Genomic DNA, 16,967 nt, shown 5'->3' with positions numbered 1-16,967 from the left:
GTGTTTAGCATTGGTGGTGGCTAGACTTGGTGGCCTGTACCTTTGTGCTAAGACACTTTCAGTTTGTTCAGGACGACCTCTTTTTGGTAATTTTTAATGCAATACAGTCATTATAGCAAACTGCTTGTGACCTCCAAAATTGTTCGTTCAGGGTTGTTACACCTCCTTAAAATCCTTGAAAACCCTTGAATTTTGAAGAGATATTCAAGGGCCCTTCAAGCTCCTTGAATTCCTTGAAAACTGGGGTTGTAGGCAACTTTTGAACATTCAATGTAACAAACTACACATTGGGGCTATGCCATGGACACATTTCTATCAGGAAAAGATTGTAGATATTCTCTTTCCAAAGTGTCACCAAATGGTCCAATGTGGCGTGCCCCAGCCACCAATGATAGGCATGTTTAAATTACTAGTGCCACCATGAAGCTAGACAAAGCCAGATAAAGTGACAAAGCTGTACCACTATTTTTGTTGTTTTGCTGGTTGGTTCACACCACAGCCTTCATGGCTCCATTTCCTTGGCAAAAGTTTCAGCCTTTGGGCTTTAATGTGACAAGTATCTTTGGCTAAAGCTGTATACTACTAACCATCATGCTAGAAGCCGATTGCCATTATTACAATGGCAAAGTCAAGTTTGAAAAGCTACTTGAAGAGCTGGAGGCATGTGTTATACTAAGAAATTGCAGCTAAGACGAGCAAGATTTCACTATTTTTCAGTGTATGTGTACGAATAAGGTTTTTTTTCCCCTCTTTTAAAATTTGGCCTTTGTCATCCTTGAAATCCTTGAATTGTCCTTGTATTTATAGTCAGACGTTCCGTACCAACCCTGTTCATTGTAAAAGTAACTTTATTGTCAAGATTGTGCACCTTGCCGCTCCCTCGCAATAGAGCATTCTAGGAACATTCAGCAAAAGAGGATGTTTATTTTAATCATGAACTCATGGGATACCTGATGGAAGAAGCTGCTCTCCTACACATTTTGTTAGACTGAACGTGGAACACCAGCTGACCTTACGGCATTGAGGTTCACGGCATGCTAATGCCATTCATCAATGTGTTGGTCCATTTTGCCTGCTTAGCCTATTGTTTTCTTTCGGTATTTTTCTTGCATCAGGGTGGGGTAGAGCTACACTGCTGTGGTGTCTGCACACCCTCCCGTGCAGTCTTTCTTGGAATGTCAGCTGGTGCTTCCTACGTGCACAGCAGCTCAGTGGAGGGCTGTGGCGGTGTCGCTGTGTGCATTCACTGTAAGGCAACAAATCGGCCCTTCATTGTACAGGCCAATTTGTCGCAATGTCTTTGCTGTAGTGTAATTCACAATAGATATGCAATATAGGAATTCTGCTAGAACACAGGAACTGTTTGTTGCAGAGATCATTTCATTGTAGAGGTGGTTGACTGTACTTACATGTCCAAAGGTCTGTTAACATTTCCAGCAGGGTTATTTTCGTAGCTGTTGCACAAAATTCAGAAGTTGCTGGCCTGTTGATGTTAGCCTGAGGGTTCGCACGTGGAAGTTGGAACTCGACAGACCTTAGGCATCACATGATGTTGCTTAACTGATATCTGAGCTTTGGCAAAGCAGGTGTTCTCCTAATTTCCTTAATAAATTGCTATTATCACTTTCTACCTGTACCTGTTTAGAGCTTCACTGAGATTAGCATGAAACATGGTAAGGTTAGAATTATTGAAGGTTTCACAAATCTAGTTTACTCTGTTGTTGTATGCTTGTGTCTGGGTTGGTAGTAGGTGGTGTGAATCTAGCGGAGTTATAAAAGGGTGCTGACTTAGTCCGGTGGGTGCATATTGTGGACATGAGAAAAACAGCGCAAGCACACGTACTTTGTGTCCATTTGTTTTAACCTTGCAATATTTTCTCGTGATCATAGCACAAATGGTGAGCAAATTAAAGTCATGCATCTTCAAATTCATTCTGTTCAGTGTATCCTTTCGTTTTTGTAGAAGAATTCATCTACACTGTGCATAACACAAGGACACTGTACCGACAAACTGCTGCTTCCAACCATGCAACTTCAAAACTTTGCCAAGGAGTAAAAAATGGTAAAAAGGAGCATTGAGCTTTGATAGATGCTGAAGGGACTGCCTGTAAGAAGGACATTTACCAACTCATTGGCATATTCAATAACTCCCTTTATATATATATTTTTTTTGTCAACATATTTGGACTGCTATATGCTGTTCTCTGATAGTTCCATTACGTGTCTCATAAGTTGCACTCGAAGAACCACACAAGGAACCTTTGCTATCTGTAAACGAACAAATGACCGGCATAATTGCAGCAAGCTCCCTACTCCCAGTATTGTCATCTGTTACAGGAGTTGCTTGCGGAGGTGTGTGGCTCCACCTTTTCTCGCCACTTCCTGCAACCTGCTTTCCAAATGGCCATGGCCTCCCTGTGTTTATTGCCAAAGGTGTACGCATGTGCATTAGCCAGAGCCACGAGCATTTCTCATGCCTCGTTGACAGCATACGAAAGTAGGAAGAAAAAAAAATAGAACGAAACCCCTGCTTTCTATTCTGAAGCAGCCCAGGGGGGAGGGAGCCTGCAGAGCGTCTGGCTCAGCTCCAGCGAGAGGAGTGTCGTTCGTCTCTTGTTCAAAGCCAAGTTGCGCACTGTGCATATGCACAGCTGCTGCGGCGGTGACCTCCAGTCGTCTGTCCCGCAAGCTCGAGAATACAGGACAGACGCGAGCACTGCACTGGCTTGCTCTAAACTCATTGCGTTCTTGCTGAGAGAAAACTGGCGCTAGCGACTTGTGTATTGAGGACTTTGACATTGGCTTCGTGACGCAAGCACACACTTGCGCAGCAGACGATGCTGCACCTTTCGGACGGCGACTTGTGCTGCCCTCCAGAGGTCTGTGCGTGTGACGACCATGCTGTAGATAGATGGTTCCTCCTTTCCTTCCTTCGTTATTGCCAACAGATACTCTCTCCCCTCTTTCGCATGGCCTTGTGGGAAGGTCAGACCCAGGTAGTCGGCTCTTAAGTGTTCTTGTGCATCATCTCTATAGCTTCTGTCACTTTCTTTGGGCTTCTTGTTTTTGTCTTTTGCATGCTCTGTTTTACTTAAATATAATTGAGTGCAACAGATGGGAGAACTCTTGACTAACATTTTATTTAAGCAGTATTGAAATTTAAGCATGAAAACCAAAGCTTGAGCAGAACTGCAGTCAAAAGATGGGATGTGTCTCTTGAAAGCAGACTTAAAACAAGATGCGAGGACAAAAAGACTGAACGCAGTGTTTGTGTCGTCCTTTTGCCTTTGTATCCCACTTTGGCATTGTTTTTTAAGATGTGACCTTGCAGCAGGTGGCCCAACTTCATCGCAGTGTGGAATTCTTTTTTGGATTCCACTCCTGACTGCACTAAACCTTTTGATTTATTGTGCAGGCTTGCTAGCTGCTTAAGTAAAGGACTTGTTAAGGGCTATAATAATAAATGTGCTCCTACTAGGTCTTCCTTGCACCTCGCTGAGCCATTGCATGCTTGCGAAGGTTGAGTTATAGCATGCATATTGTTGAGCTTTAATGTTGAGCACTATGTCTAGCCATTGGGTTTCAATGTCCCAGTTGCGCAGCAGATTGTGATGTTGCTGCCAATTTGTACATATTACATTTGTTCATAAAAACTGGCATTGGCGAACATAAGTTTGCAGTTTACAGGTTTACAGGTAATTCTGTCTCTGAGGGCCTTCAGGCTTGAATTTTAATATAGGAGGTTCTGAAGGAGTACATAGTTATTGGTTTTTTCCTATTTGGCTGGAGTAGGGAAATGCAGTGGCATCCACCTCTATCAACGCATCGCAAATGTGGACAGCGGTGCAGCAATAACTTGGATATGCTCTTTGATATGCATCATTTCCTCTGGAGTTTAATTTAAATAAGTGTTTTAAGCTTTGACGAGCATGTACTGTTTTCACTTCATTTTCAAGTAAAGTGATGTATTGGTAGTTGCCCCAATGCCATTTGTTAATAAGAATGACAGCTTTGAAAATGCTGTTTAAATATATGTGAGAATTGGATGAATAAATAATTATGCATCAGTTGTTTGATAACATGCCCTGAACTTTTTCTGTTTGCTTGTGTTGCACTTATGAGAGTTATAAACTTGGGCTGTGTTGTAATAGCTTGGTTTTTGCGGGTCAAGTAGAGGACACTAAGGAAATAAATCGGGATAAAATTGCTTGCAGCACTTCAAGAGGTAGCACATTTCTATGTCACGTATACTAGTTACGCAATACATAATCTAGTAGCTTAACATATGTAATGTAAACAATTGCGAAGCAATTTAAATGGCTAACAAAAGTGCATGTGCTGTTCCAAAGGCACCATTGAATTCGCTATCTTGGATACTACAGATGTCCATACTTGAGTGTTGCTGTTCTTTGCAATAGGCCTGCTTTTGCAATTTGTAAAGGAATGCTGGTTTAGGAGTTTATTTTAGATTCAGTGCCCTTCAGTGGAACAAAACTTGCCTAACTGGAACTGACAGCTGTGGTTAAAAGGGCTTTTCATATCTACTGCCCTGACCTTTAGCGGCACTCACCAACACTCCCAGGGCTAATCTTATGCACAAATACCCATGGAAGTGGCCAGAAAGGTGGTGCCACACTAGCTCAATTGGTAAAGCACCACACATGTAATGCGCGGGATGTGGGTTTGATCTCCACCTGTTGCAAGTTATCTTTTCATTCACTTTCATTTCCATTTTCCTGATTATTTTTACATTTCAATTAAACATAACAATTAACTTACCCCATGCTTCCTCTGGCTTCATATTCTGTCACTTGGCATGGTTGTGACTAACAAAACAAACGAGACGCATGGTTACCCTTATTCTTCTTGTTCGTTAAATGTAACTAGCTAACTAGCAGGTAAATGGAACATGGGCACTGAATTTGCTTTGACAGGCACAGTGGTCAGATATTTTGGTTAGACAGAACCCTTCTCTTGGTGACCAGTTAAGCAGAACTAGTGGCGAAACTATCATTACATTGCGTATAAAATGGCAGTGGATGCTAAATTAACTTAGAGCCAATGAAATTCGCTCCATCAAAACAGTTGCTCCCGCTGGGATATAACAACACCTCATTCGTGGCGTTCACTTGCGCAAAGGCACATTACTCTGCCCTTTCCATTGTGTGCTGCGATAAGAACAGTGAAATGGCAATGACACATTGCCTTATGCTTCTTATGATAACGGACATTTATCAGGTGACGATTTAGATTGTGCAGATGCAAAGTCTCGTGATGAATACCTGGACACTTTGTGTGACCCAGAGTGCACTTATTGTCAGACTAAACCATGAAGAATGGCATTGAAATTCTGCAGTATCACATGTAATTAACTTGCTCGGATTTCTTGTGCAACCGTTCGCCTATGTGTAGGTTGCATAAATGAAACTAAAAAACTTGAGCAAGGTTTTTTTTTTTTTCTGTTTAGAAAATACTATATAGGCTCATTTCTTGACGTGATATGCCTTAGTCACATGGTTAGTAAACAGAAATATGTCTGCGAATATTGTGGGAAATCTAATCCAGCAAAGTGATAATGATAGAATGTCTACTACCACCTACATTGGGAGAAGTGCTGGTCATAAGCCAAAAACTGACAATACTCATTACGAGCCGAGGTCATCAGGATCCTAGGGGCCCTGCAACACTTTTTGCAAGCCTGCATATTAGCTCTAGATCTATTCCCAGCATGTCCGAGCAAAAACCAAAAAGAATGCTATTAATTAACGCACAAATACCCAAGTTATCGCTCAGACAAACTTCAAAATACAAGCCAAATGAGTTACCCTCAAGTCGTATTCTCGCAGTTCTAGTTGCCAGATTTCACTCTCCCATGACATTGCAGGATAGCACCAATAGCAGCAGGCCATTAGCCGAAGTCATGGTTGCCGAGCCCACTCAGCCTGTTTATGCTCCGCGATGGTGCGGCGTGTGGTTCGATCATGGAAGCCATGGCATTACTGATATGGTTACAACAGCTGCCACAAGGCGACCGTTGGTGCGCCATGTGCTCGGCATGTTGATGCATCGTTCCCATGGCTGCAACACCTCACCCATGAATGTGTGCCAGCCAGGCAATACTCAAAATGGTTTTAAAACGTAATGCCATAGTTTTTTTCGCAGTACTCGCAGCATCGTGCCAACGTAAATTGCACATTACATTTGCGACTCGAGAGCATTGCAGGGCCCATTTAAGGGTACAGCGACACTTAATTTTTTCTTTCTTTTTTTCGAAGGAACACCAAAGATAAACATAGGTTTAGATAGATTGGTAATTTACATGTTCACATTACAAAAAAAAAAAAAATTCTTACCATAGGCAAACGCTTGTTAAACAAAAAAAAAAAAAAACATACATTGAAGTGACACCTTGAAGTGCTCACAGTATCTCCCCTGGGACAATATGGCGTTGTAGATTTTGATAGTGTCTACTTTGGACCAAGGCTGACGTCTGTGGTAATCCAAGTGTGTAATCTAGCAGAAAAGCTAACATTTTTATGTGGTGTCACTAACTTTTGGAGCAGCAAATTTATTACCCCACAGCTGTACACCAAATTCAGCACTGTTCATAGGATATTAAATATAGTGCCTGTTATAGCCATCTGATATAGATGTGTGCCATCGTGTCACTGGAAAAAACGAAGGATGCCCAAATATTGTAGTGCAGTTCAGAAATCGCGCAAAGCGAAACGCAGTGTTTGATAAAGCACGCAAGAAACGACTGGACACGTCTCATCTTCTGCTACCGGGCCATAATATGGTATTTATAAATGAGCACCTATGCCCGACGCTCAAGAAGCTTCTAGGCCAAACTGTTGCACGTAAGAAAGAGGTAAAATGGAAATACGCCTGGACCAAAGACGGAAAAATCTTTGCGTGGAAAACTGACACATCGCGAGTACTGCGCATCGCTTGCGTCAGTGACATTGACAAAATAGCATAAACACTTTGTTGCGGCTCTGTTTCGCGCATCCAAGTTGAAATCGGCAGATATGGCGGGGAAATTCCTAACTCCGATAGATGTATGCACGTTACACAAAACAATCAAGTCTAGCTTAACTTTTATTCATCTAAACGCACAGTCTGCGCGGAACAAAGAAGACGACTTGCATGATTTATTTTCACGTTTTAGCTTCACATATGATGTGGTTATGATTTCTGAAACCTGGTACCAAAATGATTACGAAGTACTTAAGGTTGCTGGTTACACCACACATTTCTTAAACCGAGCAGTGAAAAAAGGGGGCGGTGTATTACTCATGGCCAAGAATTCGTTGAAACTAAATATCGTTGCTGACTACTCTGAAATGACTGATGATTTTGAAATCCTAACGGTATCAAACGGTGACAATGTTTTCTCTGTTTTTTATCGTCCCCCAAATGGCAGGGTTCGCACAGCCCCTTGAAATCCTTGAATATCCTTGATATTGACAGTATAAGTTCAAGGGCCCTTGAAACTACTTGAATACCCGTGGGCTCCTTGTAATCCTTGAAAATCCCATGGGATTTGTTCCGCTAGAGCATGGGTTCTCAAAGTGGGTTCCGCGGAACCTACGGGTTCCTCAGGCCCCTGCTCGGGGTTCCGCGAGCCACTGATAAATTTTCCCTGGTCCCGCTCTCGACAAATGTCTAAAACGGCGAATGTGAGGTGCGCTTGATCCAAAGAACCTCCATTACTCATGCCCGGTGCCCGAGTGTCAAAAAGCACATCACAGTGCGTAACAGCAACGCGCGAACTGCGCAATAAATACGCAAGCAGCTTGTAGCCACCCAACCTCTGAGAACGGGCAGCGCGCCTAAGCTTTCGCACTTGAATCTCGGAGGCCGTAACTTACCACCATGCGCCTTTCTCCTATTTGTAGATAGGGTAGGTGCCGATAGCGTGCGCACTGACCTATACGTTGGAGGGGAAAAAAAAAAAAAAAAAAAAAAAAAAAAAAAAAAAAAACGCGGAGCACCGCAAATGCGCGCCGCAGAAGAGCAAGAACGGCGTAGCGTCCAACCGAAACGAAGCGGCGCAGTCCGCATCGCCGTGGTCCTCCGCTTGCACCGTGATCCGGCAATCGTACGCGGCACGTGACTGACAGCAACGCCGAAGCGCTTCGTGCCTAATTGTGCCTTTAAAGCCTCTATTCTTGCGTTTATCGCCACGCGTAACACCGTGCTCGCGGCTAGTCGCGTGCCTCCGTAAGTGCGTAGTCGCTATCTCTGATCGCGTCGATAACCACCGCAGTTTCGTCCGCAGCGGTTGCGGCAAATAGTTTCATTTTCACTCGATGCGCGCGTCGGCTGCGTGCCTTCACAACTGCGTAGTCGCCTCCCATGGCAGCGTCGATAGCGACCGCAGTTTCGTCCGCACTTCTTGCAGCGAAAGGTAGCTTCGTTTTGACTTGGTGCGTCTATCAGCCGCCTGCCTTCTGAACCGCAAGGTCGCCGTCCATGATCGCGTCGATAGCGGCCGCGGTTTCGTCGACAACGGTTGCGGCAAGCAGTAGTTTCGCTTTTACTCAGTGCAAAGCTGTCGAAGATAAAAAGCACCGGCTACATCGCGATGGACGGACAATTTGTTAGCGAGCAGCTGAGTTGCGAAAAAATAATCGGGATGTGCGCCCGTTGGTGCAAAGCGCGTCTCAGATGAAAACGCGCGCCGCGAAGCATGTCGCGAGCCCTTCGCCGCTGCTAGCGCTAATCAGTCATGAGAGAAGAGAATTTCAGCTTCCGCACTGGTCTTGTGCTAAATAGAAACAAGATTTGACGATTCATTGAGTAAATAAAAGCGTGTTGACGTAGTGCAGCATTTGTTTGTTTTCTTGATACCCTCGATAATTCGGTTAAATCGGGGGGGGGGGGGGGGGGGGGGGGTTCCTTGGCACTTTATGGAGCTTAGCAGGGTTCCCTGGGATGAACGTACCTGAGAACCCCTGCGCTAGAGGAAATTAACGATGTACCTCCGCAAGTCATGCTGATATTTAAGGCCCTTTCGCTTACGAATGCCCATGAAAACAAGCTGTGTTGACTAAAGGGCAACATCAGGAAGTTTCGGTTTTAAATCTCGCAGCCCCTACGTCGTCTGGCAACTAATATGCATTGTAAATCCAATCCAATGCGAGACATATCGCTCGCTCGGCTTGCGTATAATTATATTCAAGGGACCATAGTATAATATACGCTTGCCTAGAATATACTCTAGTGTGCCGTCCACCGAGAGTCTCCAACGCGGGACGGTGGCGCGGGCTGTGATGCCTGCCGCCGCGGGCCACCAGACGGCGATGCCTGTCGGCACCATGCTAAATCCTGCGGTGTTCGACTCGCGTTCGTTTGCGATGCGTTGATTGCTACGCGTCGATTGCAATGCTTAGTTCATTTCTCGCCTTGCTGCCGCTTTCGTTGCAGTCTTTTCTTATTGTGAGTGGGTTTTTTGCATCTATGTGTGCACTCGTCTGTCTAAAGAAACTTTGAACAGGTCGCGAAACAGCGATTTCCCAGAGACGCGGAAAGAAACGGCTCATCTCATTACCCAGCGCGTCCGCAGACCCCGAACGTATTGCGGATTGGGACAAGAACATAAGAGGCAGATCGCCGGGCAAATGGGGAGACTCTCGTCGTCTCTTGCCTGAAGTCCGCCCATGTCTCAGCATGGTCCGGCACAGTCTCGAAGTGCAGCGCACCAAGCGGCCGGCGGCGGCAGGCATCACACTCGGTGCTACCGCGACACCCGCTCTCGGCATACTAGTATGTGTCTTTTAGGTACTATAGTCGGGCCGTTTGTCGGCCTCGTGCGCGCCATTTCAGTGAAGTTTGCGTTTGCATTGTGTGTTTACTTTGACAAGATGCCAGGCGGGAAGTGCAAGTTTCAGCCTGTGTGGCTGCAACATACGGACTATCGTCACTGGGTGAGACCGGAACCAAGCGATCTTTATCGAGCAATGTGCGCATTATGTCAGAAGACGGTCGACATTGCAACGATGGGGGAATCTGCCTTGAAGAGCCACAAGAAAGGCGAAAGGCGACGAAGTTTCCGTCGAACAGCCAAAGAAAAAGAAGCGGAGATAACAGCTCTTGAAAGAGAATTAATGCGAAAATAGGGCTCCTTTCCTAAGTCATGTGAGGAAATAAAATTACGCTAACACTCCTTGAATTCTGCCTTTTTGCATCCTTGAAATCCTTGAAATGTCCTTGAATTTCCAGCCAAATATTGTGTACGAACCCTGAAATGGTAATACAGCGGCATTCCTTGCATTCCTGGATAAATTTATTAGCTGGGCAAACGAAACTGGATCAAAGCTGGTTATAGGTGGTGATATGAACATAAACTTACTACAGGCATCACCGACACAGCGTGATTTCCTAATGGTGCTCGAGTCAAATGCTTGCACTAACACTATTAATGAGCCCACTCGTGTCCAAAACAACACTGCAACGTTACTCGACCTCTTCATCACAAACAACCCCACATCCAGTTTGCTTTCGGGCGTAATTGGCGTACACATCAGTGATCGCCTCCCAATCTTTCTTATCTCTGACCTGCATAAACCATGTCGCTTATCCGATAAAGAAGAACCAATCTCATTTCAAGATATCAATCCGATTTCACTAGAACAATTCCGAAGCGATGTACTGAACATAGACTGGTCGGAAATATACAATGAGATTGATCCTGGTTTAGCCTATAACTCCTTTTTACATCTGTTTAAATCCACTTACATCAAACATTTTCCAAATAAAACGATAACACGCAACAGAAAAGTACGAAAACCTTGGATTACAAAGAGCCTTCTATCCCAAATAAAACAAAAAGATAGACTGTATAGAAAATTTTTGCAAACGAGAGACGCAAATGACTTCAAGAATTTTAAATCTTTCAGAAACAAATTGACGCATACGCTCAGAGAGGCTAAAAAGAATTATATGCACAATGTATTTAATCCACAGATAATGAAACGTAACGACCTCGCCTGGAAAAGGCTAAATGGTGTGCTAGGGAGAGTAAACCGGAATGCGCCACAGTCTTATGAAATAAATCTAAATGGCACACCAATGTCAGGTTCTTCATTAGCAAATTCGTTTAATGATTACTTCACTTCTCTTATAAACAGCCCTCATCATCCTGCTAGCTTAGACCATCTTAGATCTAATAATCCTGTCAGTGCATTTTTAACACCTACCAGTGCTCAGGAGATATATAATGTATTCTTAACTTTTCGGAACAGTAGAAGCACTGATGTTGATGGCTTGCAAGTTCGCCCTGTTAAATATGTCATAGATATTATCTCCCCGGTATTAGAGCATGTCTTTAACCTCGCATTTTTAAATGGTACATTTCCAAAAGCACTGCAAGTAGCGAAAGTTACTGTTATTTTTAAAGGCGGTGATAAGAACCTATTATCCAATTACAGACCTATATCAATCCTACCGGTCTTTTCTAAATGTATTGAAAAATTGATTAACGTTAGAATGCTTTCGTTTTGTGAAAAACACCACATCCTTACCGACGATCAATTTGGCTTCACGAAAGGACGTTCAACGGAACAGGCACTCTTAACCCAAAAAGAATTTATACTTAACGCATTTGAACAAAAGTTATTAACACTAGGGGTGTTCATAGACTTTTCCAAGGCCTTCGATCGTATTAACCATGAAACACTAATAGGAAAACTTGAAACCTGTGGCTTTAGAGGCGTATTTTTAAGTATAATAAAGAGCTATCTGGAGCACCGATGTCAAGTGGTTGTAATAGGAAATCATACATCAGATCTTAAATTAGTAACAAGTGGGGTGCCTCAGGGGAGCATTCTTGGGCCGCTATTATTTAATGTTTATATAAACGAACATAACAAACATTACTTCTGCGGCTAAATATATTATTTATGCCGACGATACCACCTTATTATTTAGGTCTGCTAGCTGTAGTGAACTGGTGACTTGCGCAAATTCAGCATTAAATAAGCTTAATACATGGTGTCAAGTAAACTCATTAACCATTAACACAAACAAACGAAAGCCATTCTATTTCAACCTAAAAATTCTAGGGCTAATATTACTGACCGTATATTTATTGGAAACTCAACTGTAGATGTAACCTCCTCAGTTAAATGCCTTGGCGTCATTTTTGATGAACATTTAACCTGGAATAAACATGTCGATTCGCTCAGCGGTAAACTTGCAGGCGTCGTGGGTGCCCTTGCAAAGGTACGCTCTTTTCTGCCCACTTCCGTCAAATTATTAGTGTATAACTCTCTTTTTTTCACACCTTAAATACTGTCACCTTGTCTGGGGAAACACAACACAGTCAAACATTACTAAACTTTCTCTACTACAGAAAAAAGCTGTGCGTGCTATTAGCAACTCGGCTTATGACGCACACACTGAACCCCTTTTTAAGAAACTTCAAGTTTGTCCTGTAAACTTGCTATTCAATGAACTGCTCTTGCAACGGTACCTCACAGAAAGAAAGCAAGGGAGTCACTTTATTGAGCACCTATCTAGCCTACGCAAGAACATTAAAAAGTTCAACACTCGTCATAATGCGACCTGGTTCATACCCCGCGCACGCACAAATTATGGAACACAGCTACTCTCCCACTCATTACCGTCCTTGTTAAATTCACTTGGTTTCTGATTACTTACTTAATTCCTTACAGTTCTGCGACAACGATGATTTTCCCTGTATTACATTGCTTGAACCACACGTTTCTCATTGTATATATTTAGACTTCTTTCCTGCCACTGTACAATGCTACCTAACAATGTCTGATTGCTGTTGCTAATTATTATTGTTTTTTACGCAATTTTGAAAGGGGCGCAGACCCCTGTCAAGCCGAATTGATTTTGGCTTTTTGTCTGTGCCGCCTACATCATGTATTGGATGTGAAATAAATTTGATTTGATTTGATTTGATTTATTCATGGTTGTTGGCGACAAAAAGCTCTTGTAGAGCAGCATTAACCTTTTCAGTGTTACTTACGTAACTGTATGTTCTCTGCTGTCTGGAGTCAGATGTGCGCAGTAACATGTAGTTGGCATGTGTCGAGATAATACCGCTATCTGTTGTATATTTCTAGAAGCGTATTTTCTTATCTCTGGGTTTGCTCAGGCTTTGTTTTTGTTAGCGTGCTGCGGAACGCACTCCTCCGTTGGCATGATTGTGCCACGCGGAACGTGCATCTAAAATGGGATTCAGACTTCGTGCACCACTACCGGGGTGCTTCTCTGTTCAAGTATTCGGGCTGTAGTGCAAGGCTACCCCTCTTGCGAGTTTCTGCCGTCTGTCGTACGTTTACAGAATTTTCGTTTCTTTTTCTTTCTCTTTTTACGCTTTCAGGACGGCATTGTCACGGACGCGTGCGTGTGAGAACGAAACTGGGTAGAAGATAGAAAACAAAGATAGGAATGTGAGGACCATACTAAGAGGGCACTTGCCATTAACCGTGTCATCTCCTTCTCTTCTGCATAACCGAAAGTAAACCGTTGTGTACGTTTCATGATATCAAAAAAAAAAAAAAACTCAACACTGGTGGTACATCACGTCCGAGAAAACCCGACACTCTGTGCCCGTCACTGAAAGGGCTAAGACTTAGAAAGGGCTATAACATAGAATGTTCTGTACATATCCTCGGTTGTGCTTGGATGTAGTGAATGTTCTTGTGCAGCTTCTGTAACTGAGAAAGTGGTGGCAGGCTGCATGTGAACAGCTTTATTATTTTTTTTATTGCAATGTGCCCATGAAAATGTCTTATTTGTTCATTTATCAACATGAATATTCAATTGTTCACCTCATAAATTTCTTATATCCTTGTTTGACATGAGAAAATTACTGTACACAGCGGTGTTGATCAGCTTTTATATATGGCAGGATCAGTTTAAGTTTCGGGAATTTTTAAAAATCGACTGTTGCAGATAACAATTCTAGTAGTTTAGCTGGATTAATCAGAAAGGCGGACATGCACGAGAATTCAAAATATGTATTCAACTAAATAAAGAACTTCACTAAATACCTTTTTAATTAGTTACTTTACAGAACACATTGCACTTAACAAATTGGAGTCAGTTAGTTGCAAGACGTATCCACTTGGAATGAATTTCCAGAATGACACCAGTTTGGAGATATGCGCCATCAAATTCGCCATAAATATGCATTGAAACACAAAAGTAACCGGAATGTTCATGTCTTTTGTCCCACACTTTCGGAAATATCTCGAAACTGGTGCCATCCTGGAAATTCATTTCAAATGTTTACATCTGGCAAACTCGCCAGCTTCAATACGTGAATTGCAATATGTGCTGTAAAGTAATTAAGAAGTTAATTAGTGCCTTTTCGTTAATTAGTGGAGTGTGTTTCAATTTCTAGTGCTAGTAATGTGCACCTCTTTGAATAATCCAGCTCAAGGACAAGAATTATGCTATATGCCACAGGCAATTTTTAACAATTCCAAAAAAGTTTTCAATTATCACCCTGTATATAATACGCAGTTATTTATGAGGGGCACTTTAGTGGAGTTTAAGCGCAACAATGTAAAGCTTACAGGTTCTTTGTTTCTGAAGAGACTACTGTACTGCAGTATCTGCGTTGCAGTCTACTTTTTATTTTGATGTTTCACTGAACAATAAACATTGTGTCTTATTGCATTGTATCACTACGGCCAACAGGTGGTGTCTGAAGTACATACTGGAGGTGGGGTAATATTCAAAGTTGCGGATATGAATTGCATATTACACATTTACTATTTATTATTTTTTAATATTGGAACTAACCACATATTTTGCAACAACGAACTGTTAATGTCCGGTTACTGTTCTGTCTGCTAAATAAAGTATCGCAAGTTATCAGAAGTGAAACGACAACATTTTTTTAAACAAAGCAAAGAAAAATAGGTAATAAAAGCTTGGTTTTTGGTTTTGCAGCGGAGGCCTACATGACAACCTGCAATTTTTTTTCTTGTAGTTTGTAATTTAGTGTTTCTTGCAGTCTATTGGTGTAGCAGTTTTATCTTTTAGGCTACAACTAGTGATGTTTTGCTTGCATTCGGCCTTTTTACATGCTTCCACAGCACGAAAGTCCTTCACAAGCTTTTTCTTTTCTTTTTCCACAATTTCTGATCTTTCTGCAACCTCCATTGATTTAGTGTTTTTGGAAAGCTAGTCATTAATTCCTGGAAAGCGTGTTTGCAGCCAGGCTCTATAAAGATGTTGAGGTTATTTGTTTAGTTCTTTTAATGACAATTAGTGATATTGCATTTAAAACTGGTCCTAATTTATCTTGATAGTTTGTTGTCTTTTCTTCACTAGTCAGTACAAGTGTGGTGCCTAATTATGCCGAAATGAATTTGCCTGTTGTAAATATGTGTGTCTGCATTTGAATATTTGATATTAAAATCGATATTCGACACTCGCTATTTGTATTCGAAATAGTTGATATTCGCCCACCTCGTTCGCTCACAATATACCCAAATTAGACGCAACAAGTGTGGGTTGGCGGAACGATACACTTGCAAGTCACAAGAGTGAACCAAGACATGTCACTGCATTATCTGACATGTAGCATACTTCTGCCCAGATGAATGTTGTGCATGTGTGCCTCCTCCCCTTTTTTTTTTTCTGTTGCTTTTCTTTTTTTTTTGGGGGGGGGGGGGGGGGCAGACATGTCGCACACACTGCAGCTGGCCACTGTACGCGCCTGCGTTGTTGGAAGTGAATTTCATTTTGTCTCTTAGGAGGCTTCGCACCTGTTTTTAGTGTGCTTGAGCACTATCGCTCATGCCACTTAAGTGTAAAAAAGCAGTGTAAGGGCACTGCACTTTCTTGTATCTTTTCTCTGTTTATAGTTCAGAAAGCAAAAGAAGTGACTTGCAGTGAGTTAAAGCTGATCAGTTGACCTCTGATGTGTATAAAGTGCTGCACAGATTCATAGTAGTGCGGAAAGTAGAGGTGTTCGAAAAACACAGTGGCCGGGATGCGTTTCCAGCACTTGCAGTACACAAAAGCGTGGCCTTCGAGATTAATTCCCATTGCTCTAAGAAGGAGCCATTGCTGAAAGGTGCAATGTAGGCACAACCTATGACAGAAACAGTTCCGTAGGCAGGGGTGGGGGGGGGGGGGGCAATCACAAGGGACAAATAGGTCTTCAGTAGATGTTCTCTTAAAGCAAATAACGATCTACGCTGTGTGCCTTTCCTATGTTGTTAATCGTGTGTGAACCCTTTCTATTTGCAGAAATGCCTCCCAGCACTCTCCGTGTTCTCCAGGAACATTTCGGCAGACTCCACGGTGAGCAGCATTACTGTTTTTTCTGCTTTGTCTGTTGGATAAAGAACTGTAGCTCATAGTGTTGAAGCATGCAGTAACGCAGCACTCCGTATTGCTGTATCCTGGTTCATTCACTGTTTGCACTTTTTCTCCTTGTCAGTACAAACCAATATGCCTTTTTCTTGTACATTTGTAGACGAAGGTGTAACAGTTAAATGACGTTGTTACTACTATGAAATGGCACATATAGGGAAGGGTATATGTTTTGTGAATGCAGTTACAATGTATCTTTAAGCGAATTGGCTTGTTTGCTGAAATAACTTGCACAGTGGTGCCACTGACAAGCTGAGATTTGGAGCAATTTTTGGAGCAGCAAAATGTTAATTTTGCGGCAGTTTGGAGCACCCAAATACAGATTTCGAAGCACTTTGGAGCAAATAAATGCAAACTGCTGGACACATCATAGGCTATTTCGAACACTTAAAATTGGCAAGCGTTGTTCCAGAAAGTATTTGCTTGCTGTAAAACGATGTTAACAGCTCTGCCTCTAAATACAAAAAAAGGGGGGGGGGGGGGGGAGACCTAAATTTGAGTGTCCCTTCAATTTAAATGAAGACAGCAAACCTATTCACGCAGCATGCTGTAATTAATTTACTTCAACTTGAGTGAAGCTGCTCAGGCATTGC

The 16,967-nt window shown here is 42.6% G+C and overlaps 1 protein-coding gene across 3 annotated transcripts in view; it reads left to right on the top strand.

Moving 5' to 3' along the window:
• LOC119441672 (probable citrate synthase 2, mitochondrial) overlaps nt 1–16,967 on the top strand; it is a 58,277-nt gene that overhangs the window by 8,189 nt on the left and 33,121 nt on the right. For 2 of the 3 annotated variants that reach the window (XM_037706265.2, XM_049661519.1), the window contains exon 2: nt 16,249–16,302. In XM_037706265.2, coding sequence (XP_037562193.1) covers nt 16,249–16,302 — 54 coding nt within the window. Of the gene's footprint in view, nt 1–2,804; nt 2,880–16,248; nt 16,303–16,967 lie in introns of those variants that run through there. The other variant, XM_049661518.1, reaches the window with a different exon arrangement.

This window comes from Dermacentor silvarum, chromosome 2, assembly GCF_013339745.2.
Source record: "Dermacentor silvarum isolate Dsil-2018 chromosome 2, BIME_Dsil_1.4, whole genome shotgun sequence".
NCBI classification, from domain to species: Eukaryota; Metazoa; Arthropoda; class Arachnida; order Ixodida; family Ixodidae; genus Dermacentor; species Dermacentor silvarum.
Note: the sequence above shows the minus strand (reverse complement) of the source record. Positions and strands in the feature narration are given on the sequence as shown.